The following is a 16,194-nucleotide window of genomic DNA, read 5'->3' on the forward strand; positions in this document are numbered from 1 at the left end:
TTCTTAGTATGAATAGTACACCCACTCTGTGATTGCTAGAACTCCAATTCCAGCCAGTGCCTGAACAATCAAAATATAAATTTTAAATTTTTATCTCAGCCGAAAGTAAAGAAATTCAGCAGAATTCCAGCAGTGTTCCCTCCTCTCCAAACCAAGGTTTCCACTTACAAACAGAAAGTTCCATATACTGTACAATCATAAACTAGACAATGATACTGCACTTTCAACAGATTTAAAGCAATCATTTCAAATACCCATCAATCAAACATAAAAACTGAAAGCGCTGAAACTGTAACAAAGTCAGCTACAAATCAACATCAGCCTGCCACTCCCTTTACCCAGCCCAGCAAATGTTCCTTCTCATTAGAAACATCTTGGCATTTTTCTAAAGACCAAGAGTGAAGCGGTCCAGTAATCCACCCCTAGACCTGAACGCCACACATAGCAGCCAGTTATGCACTGCCAGAAAAAGAGGCTGAAAGAAGAGACCAGTTTGCACTAAATTTGCATCCAATAATTTATATACTGTTGCATGTCACCCCAACCTCTGCCCAGTGCAAGATTCCAGGGGGTCCAGGTGCTTACACATGGTTTGTGTCTCCTTTGGAATGAGGCACAGTGGAGACTGTGGTGTCTTTATGATATGTGGGTTTTTTACACATATATACAACCTGAGCCTGTGATGGAAAGGTTCACAGAAGTAACACCCAAAAGGGTCTTGTTTCTCCCATAGCCACAGCCTTGGATTCAAGCAGAAATCAATCGTCTCTCTCACTCTCTCTCCAGCTTGCTGCTTTTCCCTGCAGCTCACATCATTGCCAACTCTCTGATCTCAACTCTGGCTTTGTCTTTCTAACTGCAGCAAGTTGAGGGATGGGCCCCACTGGCTCCCACCAATATGTTATCTCACATTGAGCCTCTTTCCTTTGTTTCCCTTAATGGCGCATTACCCAGGCGATCACCTCCTTAGGTGTCCTATATTTTAACACTTGCTGAATCCAGGGATTAGAAGGATCTCGGCATACAGCCCAACACTCCAAACTCATAAGAACACACAGGCACAATTTTAGAAACCATTATTATAATTTAAATAGAAATGCAATATATCTCACCCTAGGAAGATACCAATCCTGTTCAGCCTGCTAATCAGGGGCTGCTAACTGCTGATGGGCGACTTCAAAGCTCCTGCTCTACCTTCCTATGGTTTCTCATCCTTAAATCAAACTTGGACTGGACACCTCTCAATTAGAGAACACCTTTAAATCAAGGAATGTCAGCAGATGGCTCTTCAAACTAGACTATGGTCCTCTGTAAGGTAGGACATACAACTGCTCTAGTCCCAAAGGAAGAATCCAAGGAGACATGGAGACATGGTTGATATCCATGTCTGGGAAATATCTGTATGGGGTTCTTCCATATTCATTGCACTTTTTCCATGAGACAATTTCTGCTACTACTGAAATGTTCTAATGTACCTCCTCATGACAACCCAAATCAGCTGCTTCTTACCTGCTTGTTTTGCTTCTGTCAAATTGTTTAGCTCTCACTTGCATAGTGGGTACTGACATAGGCTGCTTTATGAAGACCCAGGAGGCATATAAGTAAGGCCTCGTTTGCTCTTTGCTACTGTACAGCCTTTTTGTAGATATTTCCAGCTGTTCTGCTGTCTGCAGATGACATAAGAAATACCTTTTGCTCATTTTGTGAGCTTTCAAATGAAAGGAAAGCTCACTATTTATATTATAACATACTTATTTCTATGAGGATAGATTTTCCTGTATTATTTTAAATGAAACAGGACACAAACAGGTCTGAGGTTGAGGAATGAATCCTAGATGGGATCATAGCTGCCAAGTTTTCCCTTTTCTCGCGAGGAAGCCAATTCAGCATAAGGGAATTTCCCTGAAAAAAGAGAACTTGGCAGCTATGGATGGGATAGAACAGGAGTTCTCAAGCTTTCAGCTCCCATGGGTGGCAATAAAGGTGTCTGGGGGAACTTATGTCCATAAGTGCCACACTAACAGCCCCTGTTATCTATTTAACACAGTATTTCCCATGCCTATAAATTGACCTGTTCTGTTCTTGAATTTTGGGCTGTGTGTTTGTTGCTTTAGAAATTGCTTAGCCATTTCCTCAGCGTAAGGTGAGAGCTTGCTTGTGCTTTTGGTATTTCTTGTAATAAGAAATGGAAATTCTGCAGTAAACACTGTGCAAGAAGGCCTTCTGCTTGCTTGCTTGCTTGCTTGCATGTGTACATGTATGTGGCTGGCGCATGCCAAGGCCAATCTGCCTTGGCCTTTGTGCATTAAGCCTTGATTTCTAAGGCCACACAGAGAAAGGGTTATGTTATGCCTAATGTAAAGAACTTCTGAATTAGCTGTAGCCAAGGTACTGTATCTGTAAACCCTTGGATGGCATTATGCATAAGTTTAATTGTAAGCAGTGCATTTGATTGTGATGACACTTGGGATTGTTGAATATTTATGCTGTGATTCTGCACCTATTTATACCTCCAGAAACATAAGCATGTGCAGCTCAGTGCAGAACTGTCGCCTTAATGTTCAACAGGAGTGCTTCTGCCTGCCACTGTTGATTGCTTGGCAAGAAAAACAGCAACAGCAGTGGCTTCCAGCTCTCACTAATGTAATCACTGTTATGGGCTATGGAGTCTGGTTAGAATTCTGTTTACAGGCCATTTTCACTTCGGAAATTTATCTAACTGTATAGCGCCAATGGCATGATTCTAGGAAGTAACAAGGTAAGTACTTCCTTTTATGTTGCTATACAACAAAACACCAACAACACAATTTTCTTTTGGGGCGGGGGATAATACAACTGGAACTTCTAATGCTACAATGGCAGCATTAAATATATGAGTGGAAAAATACATACAAAGTAACAATATTGAGTTGCTTATAAGTGTTTCATTTAGATAGCCCAATTCAACACATACAAGAGCCTTTATCTCTGTGTATGTATGTAATCACAGGATTCATCTCATCATATTACGCTCAAGTGCCTCTATGAAAGCTAATACCATATGTCTTGTTCAGTAGAGCCATTTTGCCTACAGAAGAGTCATGAACAATCCAGCCTTTAAAGGCCATTTTCATTTAAAACTAGTCATAATTTCATCTTTAGCTCACTTCTGATCTGACACAGTAAACCTGTCAAGCGATGAAACTTTAAGCTAAAATACTATGTATTAACGGCATTGTAAAATACCCTTTATTCTGTTCTGTACACAGAAAACTGATTTCATTACAGATACATGATAAATTAATCTTGTCTGCCTTTAATGATAATTAAATCTTATTGATCTGTCAGCCTCCCCTGAGTGATCCCCCGAGAGAAAAAGCAAGCGAAAGATAAAGATAGTTTTTTTCCACACAGTATGCAAAGTAGTGTAATTGTACATCACATCTGAACAAGGCAGTTTTCTGATTTTATGTCCTAGAGGAGAATATAGAGGACATGAATATTGGTAACCGGCAACAGATATCTGAATTTTTAGAAGAGGGGACACTGAAAAATAAATATATAAGCATGGCTGAAGATGCAGAAGGAAGTCGAGCATAAAGCCTACATAGGTAAAGAAGCAGAAAACAGTAGTTGCATCATCCTTCCCATGGGAATTATTCTATTCCAGTAGTTATTAAATAGCTTCAAATAATAGAGGCCTTTTATTTCTCTTCCATGGGGGAAAGTTGTCTCAAACAGAAAAATCTATAATACAGAGAAATTGTATATAAATCTTTATGTCATGGAGGAGAAGACAGCTTGAAGGGTACCTAGAAGCAAACATCTGAGTAATGGGAATATGGTACTTGAGTCTAGAAATGTAGCGACAGCGTGGGGAGAGGTGGAGAGGAATAAATCACTATGGACATTTGCAACTGAGGTCAGATCCTGTGTCTGACGAGGTAAGAGGCTAGCCCATAAAAATCCATGCAACCATAAATTAGTCAGTTTTCATGTGTGGCAGTGCTCAGGTTTTTTTTGTGTTGTTTTTTTTTTGCTACAACACCCTAATATGGCTATTCCTCTGGAATACACACTTGTTCAACTCTTTGATGGGGTAAAATTTTCTTAAGGATTGTACTATGTGTTGAAGCAACTGAAAAGGGACAGACGTTAAAGACAATACTATTAAAGCAACGCATCTTGCTTTAAAGGACTTTTCTGTTACTACTTGATAAAATCATATAATTACGGATGGAAATAACATTTGAGCATGGTAAACATCTATTAAAACATAAAGCAGTCCAATAGATTTCAGGTTGGGTCCAACGGTGGTGAAAGCAGCAATTTCCACTGACTGCCCCTACTTGCTGCAGGCCATACCCCACACTTTTCCAGAGGGCCCCCACAGCCCCTAGGACCAGATCTCTAGGAGAAGGGAAACTTAAGTGTTAGGGGAAACTGGCAAAAGACTTGTGCTCTACCTTTTGCCAGCACAGCCACATCAGATATCATCCTCGGTCATTACAGAAAAATCTTTCCATTTTTAGTATACTTATTTACTAGGGGAAATCCCATGGGCTCTCTGTCCCCCACTGGAAGGGGGGCAACATTCAGTGAATAAACATAGATCATCCCAAAAACATTTTCCATCTATCAAACTCCATAAAATGGGATGGACTGAGGAGGCCTGGGATGAGGTATTGGGGTAACATGCTCGGTGCTGACTCCTCTGTAGTTTAATGAATCTTTCCAAGTAGTTATGGATGCAGTCTGTTCCTATCACAAGAGAGCTCAAGGCTGACACACCTAGCTCAGCAAGGAATGCTTTTTCTATATCCTACAGTGGGTGGAATGGTGGTCCATCATCACAAAAGAAATAGAAGTTGGGGATGGGAAAAACTGTAATAAGGACTGAAACCTCTGAACCACTTGCTGGAAAGGTACTTTAAAAAAGAGTCTTACATACATCCTTTACATACTTTCCTCAGAGGGACTCACTGAGGAGACATGCACAGGACTGTACTCTTAATTAAATTTCTGGAAGCATGCTAAAGTCAGCTGGTTTGTAGGCTACCGCCACAGCCTAAAGCAATAAATCATGGCAGCAATTTCAAAACAATGGCTGAAAAGTTTCTGTGAAATAAGGCAGCAATTTTGTTTTACTAGCAGAGAGAAAGTTTTGCCAACATTTTATGTCGAATTACAAGTTCTGGATTTTCAAGGCTTCAAATCCAGAATAGACTGCCATGATTCTAAAGGAGAAATGTCAAAAAGACAAATGGTTGATCACCGTTTTAAACAATGGGTATCTAAAATCAGGCTTCTCATGTAACAGTGGGCAGATTCAGTCTAAAGAAATGTCAAACATTCAGTTTCAACCACAGATAAGACTTTTCTATAGAAACTTCACTTCTTTCACTAAGCTGGAAATGCATGCTTAGTCCTTTTTAAGGTATCGCCATAATCACCCCAGTGAGGTCAACTTTGTCTAAAAAAGAGAGTAGATCAATCTCTAGAAGCATACTTGATCTATCTAGACACAAGATTTACAAGCCTATAGCTCCTAATCTACATAGTAATGATTTTTTTGTATGGAGTTAATGTAATCTGGCACAAGGGATCCATAACATTACCTAATGAATTGGAATTCGATGCCTGTGACTTGACTTATATGGACACAGAAGCATAGGGGGTGCAGCTCACCTGCACTTCTATACTGTACAGAGAACCATTTCAGATTCTGGGACAGGAGCGGGAATCTTAGAGAAGTTTAAAGGCACACTTTCAGATAGAATCAAGATTTACCGGTAATTGCAAAAACCAGTGAGTATTCTAAGGTCATTTGTGGTGCTTACATTTTTTAAGCCTCATAACAACTAGAAGAATGTTAGCAATGCAGGTCAAACAGTTACACTTATATATATATATAAACTTTTTAGAAGGCAAAAGAACCTGATATTTGGCATACCCAGTACATAGGCTCATTTAATTGTTACTATATCGAGTGAACAGATCAGAGGTGGCTAACTCCCTGTTTGAGGGCCTGATGTGACTCTCCAGGCATTTTTTTTCTGGCCCCCAAGCTGTCATCAAAATTAAGGTGTGTCAGGAATTTATTTTTTAAGCAGACATAGTGCTGGAATGGGAAGAGAAATACTAACTTGTCCCATTATTCTTATTTTACTACTACTCCCTGTATCTTCTCATTGTCTCACATATTCATTTTTTTTCTTCAATTTATTTTATGCCCTCCCTAGAATAGTAATTAATACATACCTGCATATCTGAAAAGTGTTTATATTTGTAATCCCACTTTGTAACTTGCCTCCAAAACTCTTTAGTGCATGTATTCGGCTTTTCTGTTTCCTTGCGTGATTGTCATCACACCAGGACAGGTGGAAGCACTCATAATGGAAAGCCCTGCTCCCTCCTGTGCATCACTTCCCATTCTTTACAGTCGTCCGTGAACAGTCCTATGAAGTTCTGGAGTAAGGAACCTCCTGTGTTTATGGAGGTTCCCTTTGGGGATGAGAAAGGGGTGCACTAGAGGGGAGAATGGCTTGCCAGTGCACAATTGCACAAACTAAGGGCTTAGCCACACTTCCTCTTCTCCCACTTCTTTTCTCTGGGGAAAACCCGCTCTTTAGAGCCCAATCAGAGCCAATGACAATTCAAGTTTTCCCATTTCTTCTGATCTATCACTAAAGAACGTGTTTTCCCTTGGAAAGGAGTCTGCTCAAACCCAGACTTAGAAAGTGTGAGTCAAGCAGAAAACCATTTGGACCCATGCTTCCGAGGCATGTGAATGAGGCCTAGCAAAATGAATGAAGAGGGTTTTTGTATGGCTGTAATGCTAAACATATATTTCTGGGCAGAAATCTAATGCTTATTTTTATTATTCTAAACTTAGTATATAAAATCTTGATTATTAGATAATGTTCCTATACAACACGATGAAGAATAGGCTGTGAGTGTGTGTGTGTGTGTGTGTGTGTGTGTGTGTGTGTGTATAGGGGTATTTAAGATAGATCTGGGAATTATGTTAAATATTATACGATCCTGTTGCTCCTAAGCAGCTTAGGGAGCACAATTAATAGGATTTAATTCTTATCATTGCCTTTCCAGTTGGTTCCACTCCTAAAGACAATCACCTCTTATTCTGCAATGCTCTTAACATCTGCCACAAGGACCCTGGCAGCCTACCAACAGGGAACAATTTCCTACAATCACATGTGATTCACTGTGCCAAATCCATCGCTGCCAAGCACTTCTTCCTCTTGAAATGTGTGTCGGGTACTCAGGCCCAAGGGCAGATGAGACAAGCAATTTGAGGCAGGGGCCTGTAGTGTCTGCCGGCGTAGAGTAAGGACCAAGAACCCTACCACAGTCAGAAACATCTCTAACTGTCAGAAGTCAGCAGATGTCAGATAGCTTTATAACAGTCAGTGGCAGCAGAATGATCCTCTGGTGCCACCTAATTTCCCAGACTAGGAGGATTATGGGCTGTGATACAAATCTCTTGGATGGAATTGCCTTCAGTTTCCTCCCTTAACCAGCAGCCAAGTTGTACTGCGAACTAATGCTGGATCTACCGAGTTTCTGGCTTGACCCCATCACACTTGACAATATTTCTGTAATCTTTCCACCCTCTTCCACCTGAGACCATTATTTTTTTTAGATTTAAAGTTACATTTTCCAGAAAGTATGCAAACCATTAGATACAACTGTTAATAAAAAGCATGAACATACTGTATTGGGAAATATTTATTGAAACATAAAAAAATAATGGATATATAAAGCTTATATATTCCTTTCTATCTTAGCTGCACCAACACTTTAAACAATTGAGCAACATCAAAACCTTTCCACTTGCTTGAACCGAGAAGGGGCCAGCCTATAGAGACACCTGGATATTTGCTTCACAACAAACAACTCTAACAGAAAACCAAACTGTAATAATTAATCTGACCATAGTGTCGTTGTTCTCACAGTTTAACAAAGAGATGGGCTAATTTAGGCCTATGCTTTATGCTGCTACACAGCAGGATTTACATTATCCTTGCAGCTATGCAAACAACATTCACAATCACTATTGCCTTACTAACGCACTTGGTCTTACTGCAGCTAAGCCTCTACACAATAATACTCCATTAAGGTGTTTTTATATATATATAAAAAAAATGTTTCCATGTAATTTAGAACTCCACAATGGTTTTTCTTTTTCTTTTAAGGAATACCAGAATTAATGTATATATCCCAGGGAACAACAAACCACAGGCAGTGCTCACATGATTTCAATGGAGTTTGCACTAGGTAGCTTTCCTGGTGGATTATTTCTTCAACACACTCACATACGATGTATTTGCAGAATTATCTCACTTAAGGGTGCTTCCAGGTGGGTGTTAACTGATGGATAGGTGCTTCTCATGCATGCAGGATTTTGCAACATCCACATGACATCACTGGCATCAAAAGGCCAACCTGAATTTCCCCCACGCCCGCCATTAATCCAGATTTACTTTTTCCAGGGAAAATCCAGTAAGTTAAAAAAAAAAAAATTACAATCCCCAACATCTGTTGCCAAAGACCCGTTTCTGATATCTCAATGACCTGTTTGCAAAGTGCACTCCTGTCTGGAAACAACCTAAACTATTCAACAACACTGTGAGGTAGATTAGGCCAAAAGAGAGAGACAGGCTGAAGGCCATGCAATGAATAGTATTAAAACCAAGATCTATCTAGATCAATTCCAATAGTCCGCCCACAACAGGAGTTTATATTTATTTGACATGTCTATATTACTTTCTTGCTGGTATTAGAGAACATGTAACTGTGACTTAGGCTAAAGAAAAGCCATCAATTATCACAATAAGAGATGCCACTTGTAACAGACACCCTTCATTGAGTATCTAGGTATTCTTCACCCATATTCATGTCAAATCTCTAACTTTCATAACCCAAGATGTCCTATTGTAGAGGAATGGTTTCAAATGACATGATGGTTGTTAGAGGTTTTCACTGATAATTTTAGAAGCTCCAAGAAATCATTCTCAATATGACGATGAAAACTGGCTTGTTTTCAGAGGTATGGAGGAGGCATATTGCTTCTACATACATTGCTTCTACATACACATACTTCAAGAGCAGGACTTGGGTGAACAAAATTATATGCTGTTTTTGGCATACTAAGAGTTTTTACGTAAAAACATGGTATATAATGGAATTTCAACCTTGTAACCAATCTCAGTCGTCATGTTAAGACCCACTAAAGGCAACAGAATGCATAATACTGCACACATCAGATTACATGAATTTAGAGTTAAAATGTATGAAGTCATCTAAAAATATATCCATGGTATTTGTAAAGAAGACCAGAAAAACCAGAGTTCCTCCCATTCAAAGTTTTTAAGTGCACCACTTAGAATTGACTCAGTTCTAGGTACGCCCAAATGGGTGTGGTACCTGCAGCAACAACAGGTGCTTTGGGGGGAAAGAATCTTGGGAACCAGAGCAGAATTCTCAAATGAACAGCTAAGTGTTTGAATATAACTTTATTTGCAAAAAAAAAGTGCTATGTCAATTGACAGCATTTGATCTTCAGATGGATTCTGAAGTATTCTACAGTGGCTGAAAAGAAACGGATCACATAACATTGAAGGCATTCCGTTTAATAAAATAGACAATAACATTTGAATTTAAGGACTCCTTGTCACAGCCTTGAGCTATGATTGGTTGACATCTGTGCTTCATCTGACAGCAGCAGATTGGTATTCTCTACACACGTCCTCCCAATTCCTGTCGTCTGTGTTTGCTGCCCTTTACACATTGCACACACACAGTGCATTATTTACTCAACTATAAACCTTGCAGTAACGTTCACAGGCAGCACCTTCTCTATGCAAGTGCGCACCAAAATTAAGGCAAGATTCAATAGCATGGTGTGCAGACACGAGGGCTGCCTCTTATAAAATGTCAAGTGGGTCTGAACAACCCTCCTGAACGCTGTAGGAAATATTCCCTAACGTGGCTTTCTCCAGCTGCACCTGCCACTGTTTCATGTTTATTTCTTTGTCTGATACGATATTTTATTTAGTGTGCCTTTTGTATCAGTCATGGTAACTTTCGGGTTAACATAATTCTTAAATAACTGCATTTGTGAACTCAAGTGTGGCCGAGGACAACCCTCAGCAGCCTTGTGTGCTAGCACTGCACAGAAATATTTTTTTTCTTTACAAACAGCTATTTAGTAAAAAGAATGCTGTCATCAGCAGCACAAAGACGTGAATTTCAAGAGGAGTCGGCCAGGGCTACAGCATCCCTGTTTAGAGAAGCAGGCAATCTATTCTTTCCCATTTATTAAGTGATTCAATATTGCAGCATGCCAGCAACTAATTAGTATGATCAACATAGTGCTGGACATGAACAAGGGTAGTCATCTCCTTTGGCCTAGGATATATATATATATATATATATATATATATATATATATATATATATATATATTGCAGCCAGGCCATTTATTTGTTTACTCTCCCACCGCCAATAGCGTCTTGATGAAACTTTGATTTTTTTTCAGTATTCCATTAAAAGTCATTTGCGGCAAGGCCTATAATTAGGAAATATGGCTTTGCTCTTTTCACTCATAGTTAACTTACTTTCTTCAAAAACAATCTCACATTCAACTGAATGCAAAAATAATTAACCAGCTACCACCAAGTACAGACGGCAAGAAGACAGACAGACAGACATAGGCACACACATTTGCGAAGTAATATACTCACCATTAGCACTGCAAAGTTACCAAAGTGAGTACTATGAAGGGTAGTGATGTTGCCTGTAGAGCTAATTAGGTAGCACCCTTCTCCCCACCAGCCTCCATGTCCATTGAGAAGGTCAAAATCCCAAAAGACTGCAATGGGGTTTATACCCTGTGTCAAGTGCTTCAATGCTATAGTAAGAGGACTGGTGAGGTTTCCGATACTGCACCCATCTGCAAAAGGAACAAACTGAATTAGAGCAATGAAGTGGAAAATGCTTTATTGCTACATGCTCCAGACAGAGGTTCTTAAGATTTTGAACACACACACACACACACCAGAAAAAACAATAGCAAAAATCCCCCTCCTGATTGATCCCCATAAAAGAGGTTCTGGTCATCTATAAAAAGTTTTGAATAGTTAATATTACCTATAACTGCCATTTAAGTCCATTGGTTTTCAAATTATATGGTAATCGTTTGTAAAACTAGATTTACTACAGAAATACCATGAATTAAAATGACGTTGGACCATTGCTTCAATGAAAAAATGGGGGGGCACTCCTTTTTTTGCTATAGTTAACAGCTAAGGCATCTTTTTTTTTTAAGTACAAAGCTGAAATTAAAACCTCTTAAAATGTGAAAAGAAATGGAAACATAGTTCAGGATCAAATAAGAGGTTAAAACTGCATGGGTTGAATATTTCATCTAAAGAAAATATTTAACTTATTATTTTCACCTTTAAAATCACCTGTTTTAGATTTATACTATCAAAAGCTACAGTGATGACTATGACTATGTAAACAACAGGACTCTCTCTCTCTCTCTGCCCCTCTCCCACCCCCTCTCCCCACCGTCCCACAGAATATTAATCTTAAATTGTTAATCTCCAGGATTTGCATTTCAATAGTCATGGTCAAGATTAAAAAGCAACATCCCTCCCTCCCACCCTTCATGCCATCTTTACTTTACTTATAAACTTCAATAAGCTACATAAATAATAGTTCTAAGAAAGGAGAATTGTGTGTTTACAGCTACAGGGCTTCGTTGATGTGCAAGTTTATTTGAATAAAGCCTGGCAGGTAGGAATAAACCCACATACTTGCGTTAAAGCACAGGCAATTCTCCCATCAGCAGACCTGCGTACTTCACTGCACCATTCTTCTATATACTGTAACGTATAGCCTAGCTCTCAGATTAAAGAAGCAGCACATAACACTTACCTATTTTAATGAAGACAACTGGCGTGCCAACGGTCCTGTGCTTCCCATAATCTGAAAGGTTAGATGAGTTTGCAGTGCTCGGGAAGAGTTTTCCATTCCGAAAGGCAATAAACTGTAGCTTGCAAGAGGAGTTATCAACAGATTGCAAGGCTGAAGATGAAGAGAGGACAGACCGTGGCAAATGAGCTGAAGCTACTGCCACGGCATCCTGTACAATGAGAGGGGAAAAAGAAAATTTAAAATGCAAATCACAACAGGGCTGCTTTCATTATGTTTTAAACTCCCGTGCGAGAAATGTACGCTGCCTCTCTTCTTTTCCAACATACTAGAAGCAACCAAAGGAGCAGGAGCTGTAACCATGGGAATAGGATTGGTACAGTGCATATTAAAACAGAAAACGTTTTGATTGAATGTGCGAGTCTGTATGGTCAAGCTCCCTGCTGCAGAGGTGAGAATGGTTCTTACCATGCCTGCTAGAGGGTCCATCAACACTGCAGATCTGATTTAAAGAGACAACCTCTACCAGGTTTTCTCCTTCACTTAAAACAGAATCAGACAACTTGCATTAAAACATATCTCTCTGAAAGGGTGATCAAAGGGGACTGAAATGTGTTTTATTAATACAAAGAATTGCATCAGAGGGTGACTCTAAACACTGAAGTATGCAATGCAGTCGGTTTCTTATTCCTTACCGAGACCATGATTTCATCGCTAAAGAAAATCACTCATCTCACTGTTGCAGGAAATGTGGAAATATATATTTACACACACACACACACACACACACACACACACACACACACACACCACTAATGTTCTCGAAGGAGCAGGCAGGGAATATACTGAGGCTGTACAGACCACAAGAATGGAACAGAGTTGTGACTCTGTTTACATGTTTTTAGGTTACTGAAACAAAATGTACATACATTTGCCATTACATTCCTGAGCTGGTTCTGCTTCTACTTAACTCCTCTACAACTGGTGACCTTGTCATCATTAAGCCCAGAGGCATGAATGAGGAGGGGGAGGGGTGCAAAACAAAAGGAGAGGAGAGACAAAATAAGGGGCTGCCCTCTGATTTACAAACTCCTGTATTTTGTTCCTCTCTCTCTCTCTCTCTCTCTCTCTCTCTCTCTCTCTCTCTCTCTCTCTCTCTCTCTCTCTCTCTCTCTTATAAAAACACAGCAGCATGAAGACTGAGTAATTTTCATTTCCCCAGAAGCAAGATACATGTTTCTATGGCATCTCATTAACATTTATTGCCCCACACTTTCTTAGAAGCAGCATCTTTGAAAACAAGGACTAAAAAGAAGCTGCACCATCATACATGGCAATGCTAGAGTATTTGTATTTGCCTGGGTGTGATAAATTGGCATGTGACGGACGGCTGCATGCTGAAAAGGGCACACAAGTTATTACTATCACGAGGAGGAGGTGGCAGGGCAAGGTCTGTGTTATTTGGGGGAGGGTATTATTCATAGGGAATTGGCGCCACCAACTATTCCTTTGGAGCCAGTTGACTTGATTTTTTAAATGTAAGTTCAGGCTTCTCTAGGGCCAGTCCTTATTATTAGGTAGGATGACACAGCTCAACTTATATGGTGGGTTTGGGGGTCACAATTAAGGGGCAGCAAACGGTCAATTATTAAATCTGTTACTATATTTTTGTCATCATGGAAGGTTCCATTTGGCTCCCCCCCCGCCTCGTAAATGCCAAAATGTCTCAAGAGCTTCCTCCAGTGCCCTGTTGTGTCTACTGCAAATATTATTGATGGATGAAACAGTTGATGGGTTGTTTACAAGATGCTAAATTTCCATAGTATGCATATAACTGTTTTGATGGGCAGATTGCATTTCAAGTTTGTAAATACAATCTAAGAAAGCAGGGAGACATCAGGTTTTACTATATTGTCTGTAGAAGATGACTTATCAGCAACTGACTTATTCATTGGTTACATGCACACAACAGCAAGTTATTGTTTGGTAAATGTTTAGCTGCATTCATCACCAAGCAGCTAATCTGCTTGGAGATTTTGAAAGTATCCCACCAAGCATTTTACAGAAGCTTTTATAAGGATGAAGACAACCAGCTGCTCTGAAGCAGGGGTGAGAAACAATTTTTCAGTCTGAGGGCCGCATTCCCCAATGGACAACTTTCTGAGGGCCGCATTGCTAGTGGTGGTGGGCATGGGTAGCAGCAAAAGTGGGTGGGTATGACTCGTTTCTTGCAGTAGGCTACATTCTAACCACACAAAAGTATGAGATTACTATACATCCACACACCCATCTTTCTGTTTTCAATTCCAGCCAGGCTGAAGAATTCAAAAGCTGCAGAGCAGGGTTGGTTCAGAAAGAGGTGTGACCACATAGGGAGGTCTGGAAAATGGCCTTTGGTCCCTGATTCCCCACCCCACTCTAAAATGCGGTGAAACGGAAGTAGCAATAGTCGATGAAGCATTTTCTGCGGAGAAAACCCTGTTGGCAACCACGTGATTGCGTGGTGCTGGTTTCAGCATCTTCTGTCTCTACTGCCATCTCTAGGCTTATAAAATTATGAGCTGGCATTTCTCTCCCCCAGTTGCTGCTGGAGGTTTTGCATAGTGAACTGCCTAGATGCTTTAAACATACATTTGCTGCCCTAATAGAATGTTGTTGAAAAGTCAATTTTTTTATATTTTGAAGGAAGCATGAAGAAGAAGCATGCAGTAGGTGAGAAAAGAAAACTTGTAAACATAGGTTGTTACATCTCGGCTAGAAAAGGAAATTCCCACTGCTGGCACTGGGACACCTTGCAGTTTGGGATGTATTTAGTATCAATTGCACACTGCAGTGTTATTGATCAAAAGCACCCTAACATTTGCTGCGACTTTCTTTCAGATATTGTAAAGAAATCTTGGATAACTAACAGAGCAGACATAATTTTTTGAAAATTATGGCTCGAATGAATCATTATCACAAGCATGTACCCCACTTCAAGTTGTCGGGCTATTGGTTATATCCATTCAACAATCTTTTTTTAAAAAAAATATAGTCTGGGATTCATTCAGAAAAATCCTGCATACATGACGCTCAATGCTTAGGCCAACTAGCAAGCTATTAAAGCACAGTTAGTCCAATCCTGAAAACACCAGATATGCTTAAATCTCAAATAGATAAGTAAATAAGTAAATAAATGAATAAATAAATAAATAAATAAATAGACATAATATTTACCTATGCATTCCTTTTAACAAATTGATTAAGCAGGAGCTGTTTTTTGCTAGATTGCAGTTACATTCAAAGCAATGCTCATGTAACACATTTATACTGTAATTCTGTACATGCCTATTCAGGGGGAAAACATTGAATTCAATGGCCTTACTCCCCAAGATTGCACTGACTGCAGAAGGATCTAGGCAGACTTTCTCTGAGTTATGACAAAACCTTAATCCAAAATTCCATATTCTGTCACCAGTAGGACTTTCTGAGACCACTCTTGTTATAAACAGCACCCTATACACCAAACCAGGCACCCCTAACATTAACAATTCAATATCAGTTTCTGTAAAGTAGCCCAGTAGACACACCCAAAGGAACTCTTTAAAATATAGGTTTAAAAGGAAAAAAGAGAGGCATCCAGATGTATAGATGGGGAATTCCTAGTAATCTTGAAAATGTGAGAACACTATAAAAATATTCATTATAATATAATACATAATAATAATATATTAGGGAATGCAGTGTCGCAAAGCGAAAAACAAAACTTTGATTGTAATCCATGTAAGGATCCCATTGATTTGTATGGAACTTATCATAGCTAATAATAGTATAGTGGCTAACAAACTCAGTTATGAATTCTTGCTTGAGTTGTAATGAAGGGGTGGTTTGGTTGTAAGGAGAAGCCATTGTTTCCTGCTATGTGTACAAGCTTCAGGGTTATGTATTTCTTCGCTGCCCCCGCCTCCTCTTGCACTGCTGTGAAGAAGAGAGTGGAAGTTTTTGCTTCCAATTTTAAACAAACAGAACAATTGGATTTAAACTTGTCAAACTCTCTTTAAAATGCAATTAGTTAGAATGAGCCAGGATCAAACTGAGGTGTCAGATCTCGGCTTATTTTGGAACCAGAGTCTCCCAAGTTTCAAGAAAATTGATTCTGACTTCATCCTTGTGACTATATAAGGGGAGGGGGAAGGGAGGGTCTGAGACCAAGGTTCACACATGTGGTAGGAAACCCATTACATCTGCATGAGTCCTGTTGTTGCTGGCATCTGC

General features: G+C 39.6%; 1 protein-coding gene across 3 annotated transcripts in view; it reads right to left on the reverse strand.

Annotated features, from left to right (window-relative positions):
• The window catches only part of ADGRA1 (adhesion G protein-coupled receptor A1), a 301,516-nt gene that overhangs the window by 60,333 nt on the left and 224,989 nt on the right, over positions 1 to 16,194 (reverse strand). For all 3 annotated transcript variants that reach the window (XM_088670391.1, XM_035137651.3, XM_035137652.3), the window contains 2 exons: positions 11,944 to 12,151; positions 10,746 to 10,954 (listed from right to left, as the gene is read on the reverse strand). In XM_088670391.1, the coding sequence (XP_088526517.1) occupies positions 10,746 to 10,954; positions 11,944 to 12,151 (417 nt within the window). The remainder of the gene's footprint in view (positions 1 to 10,745; positions 10,955 to 11,943; positions 12,152 to 16,194) is intronic.

Source organism: Zootoca vivipara, chromosome 5, assembly GCF_965207765.1.
Source record: "Zootoca vivipara chromosome 5, rZooViv2.hap1.1, whole genome shotgun sequence".
NCBI classification, from domain to species: Eukaryota; Metazoa; Chordata; class Lepidosauria; order Squamata; family Lacertidae; genus Zootoca; species Zootoca vivipara.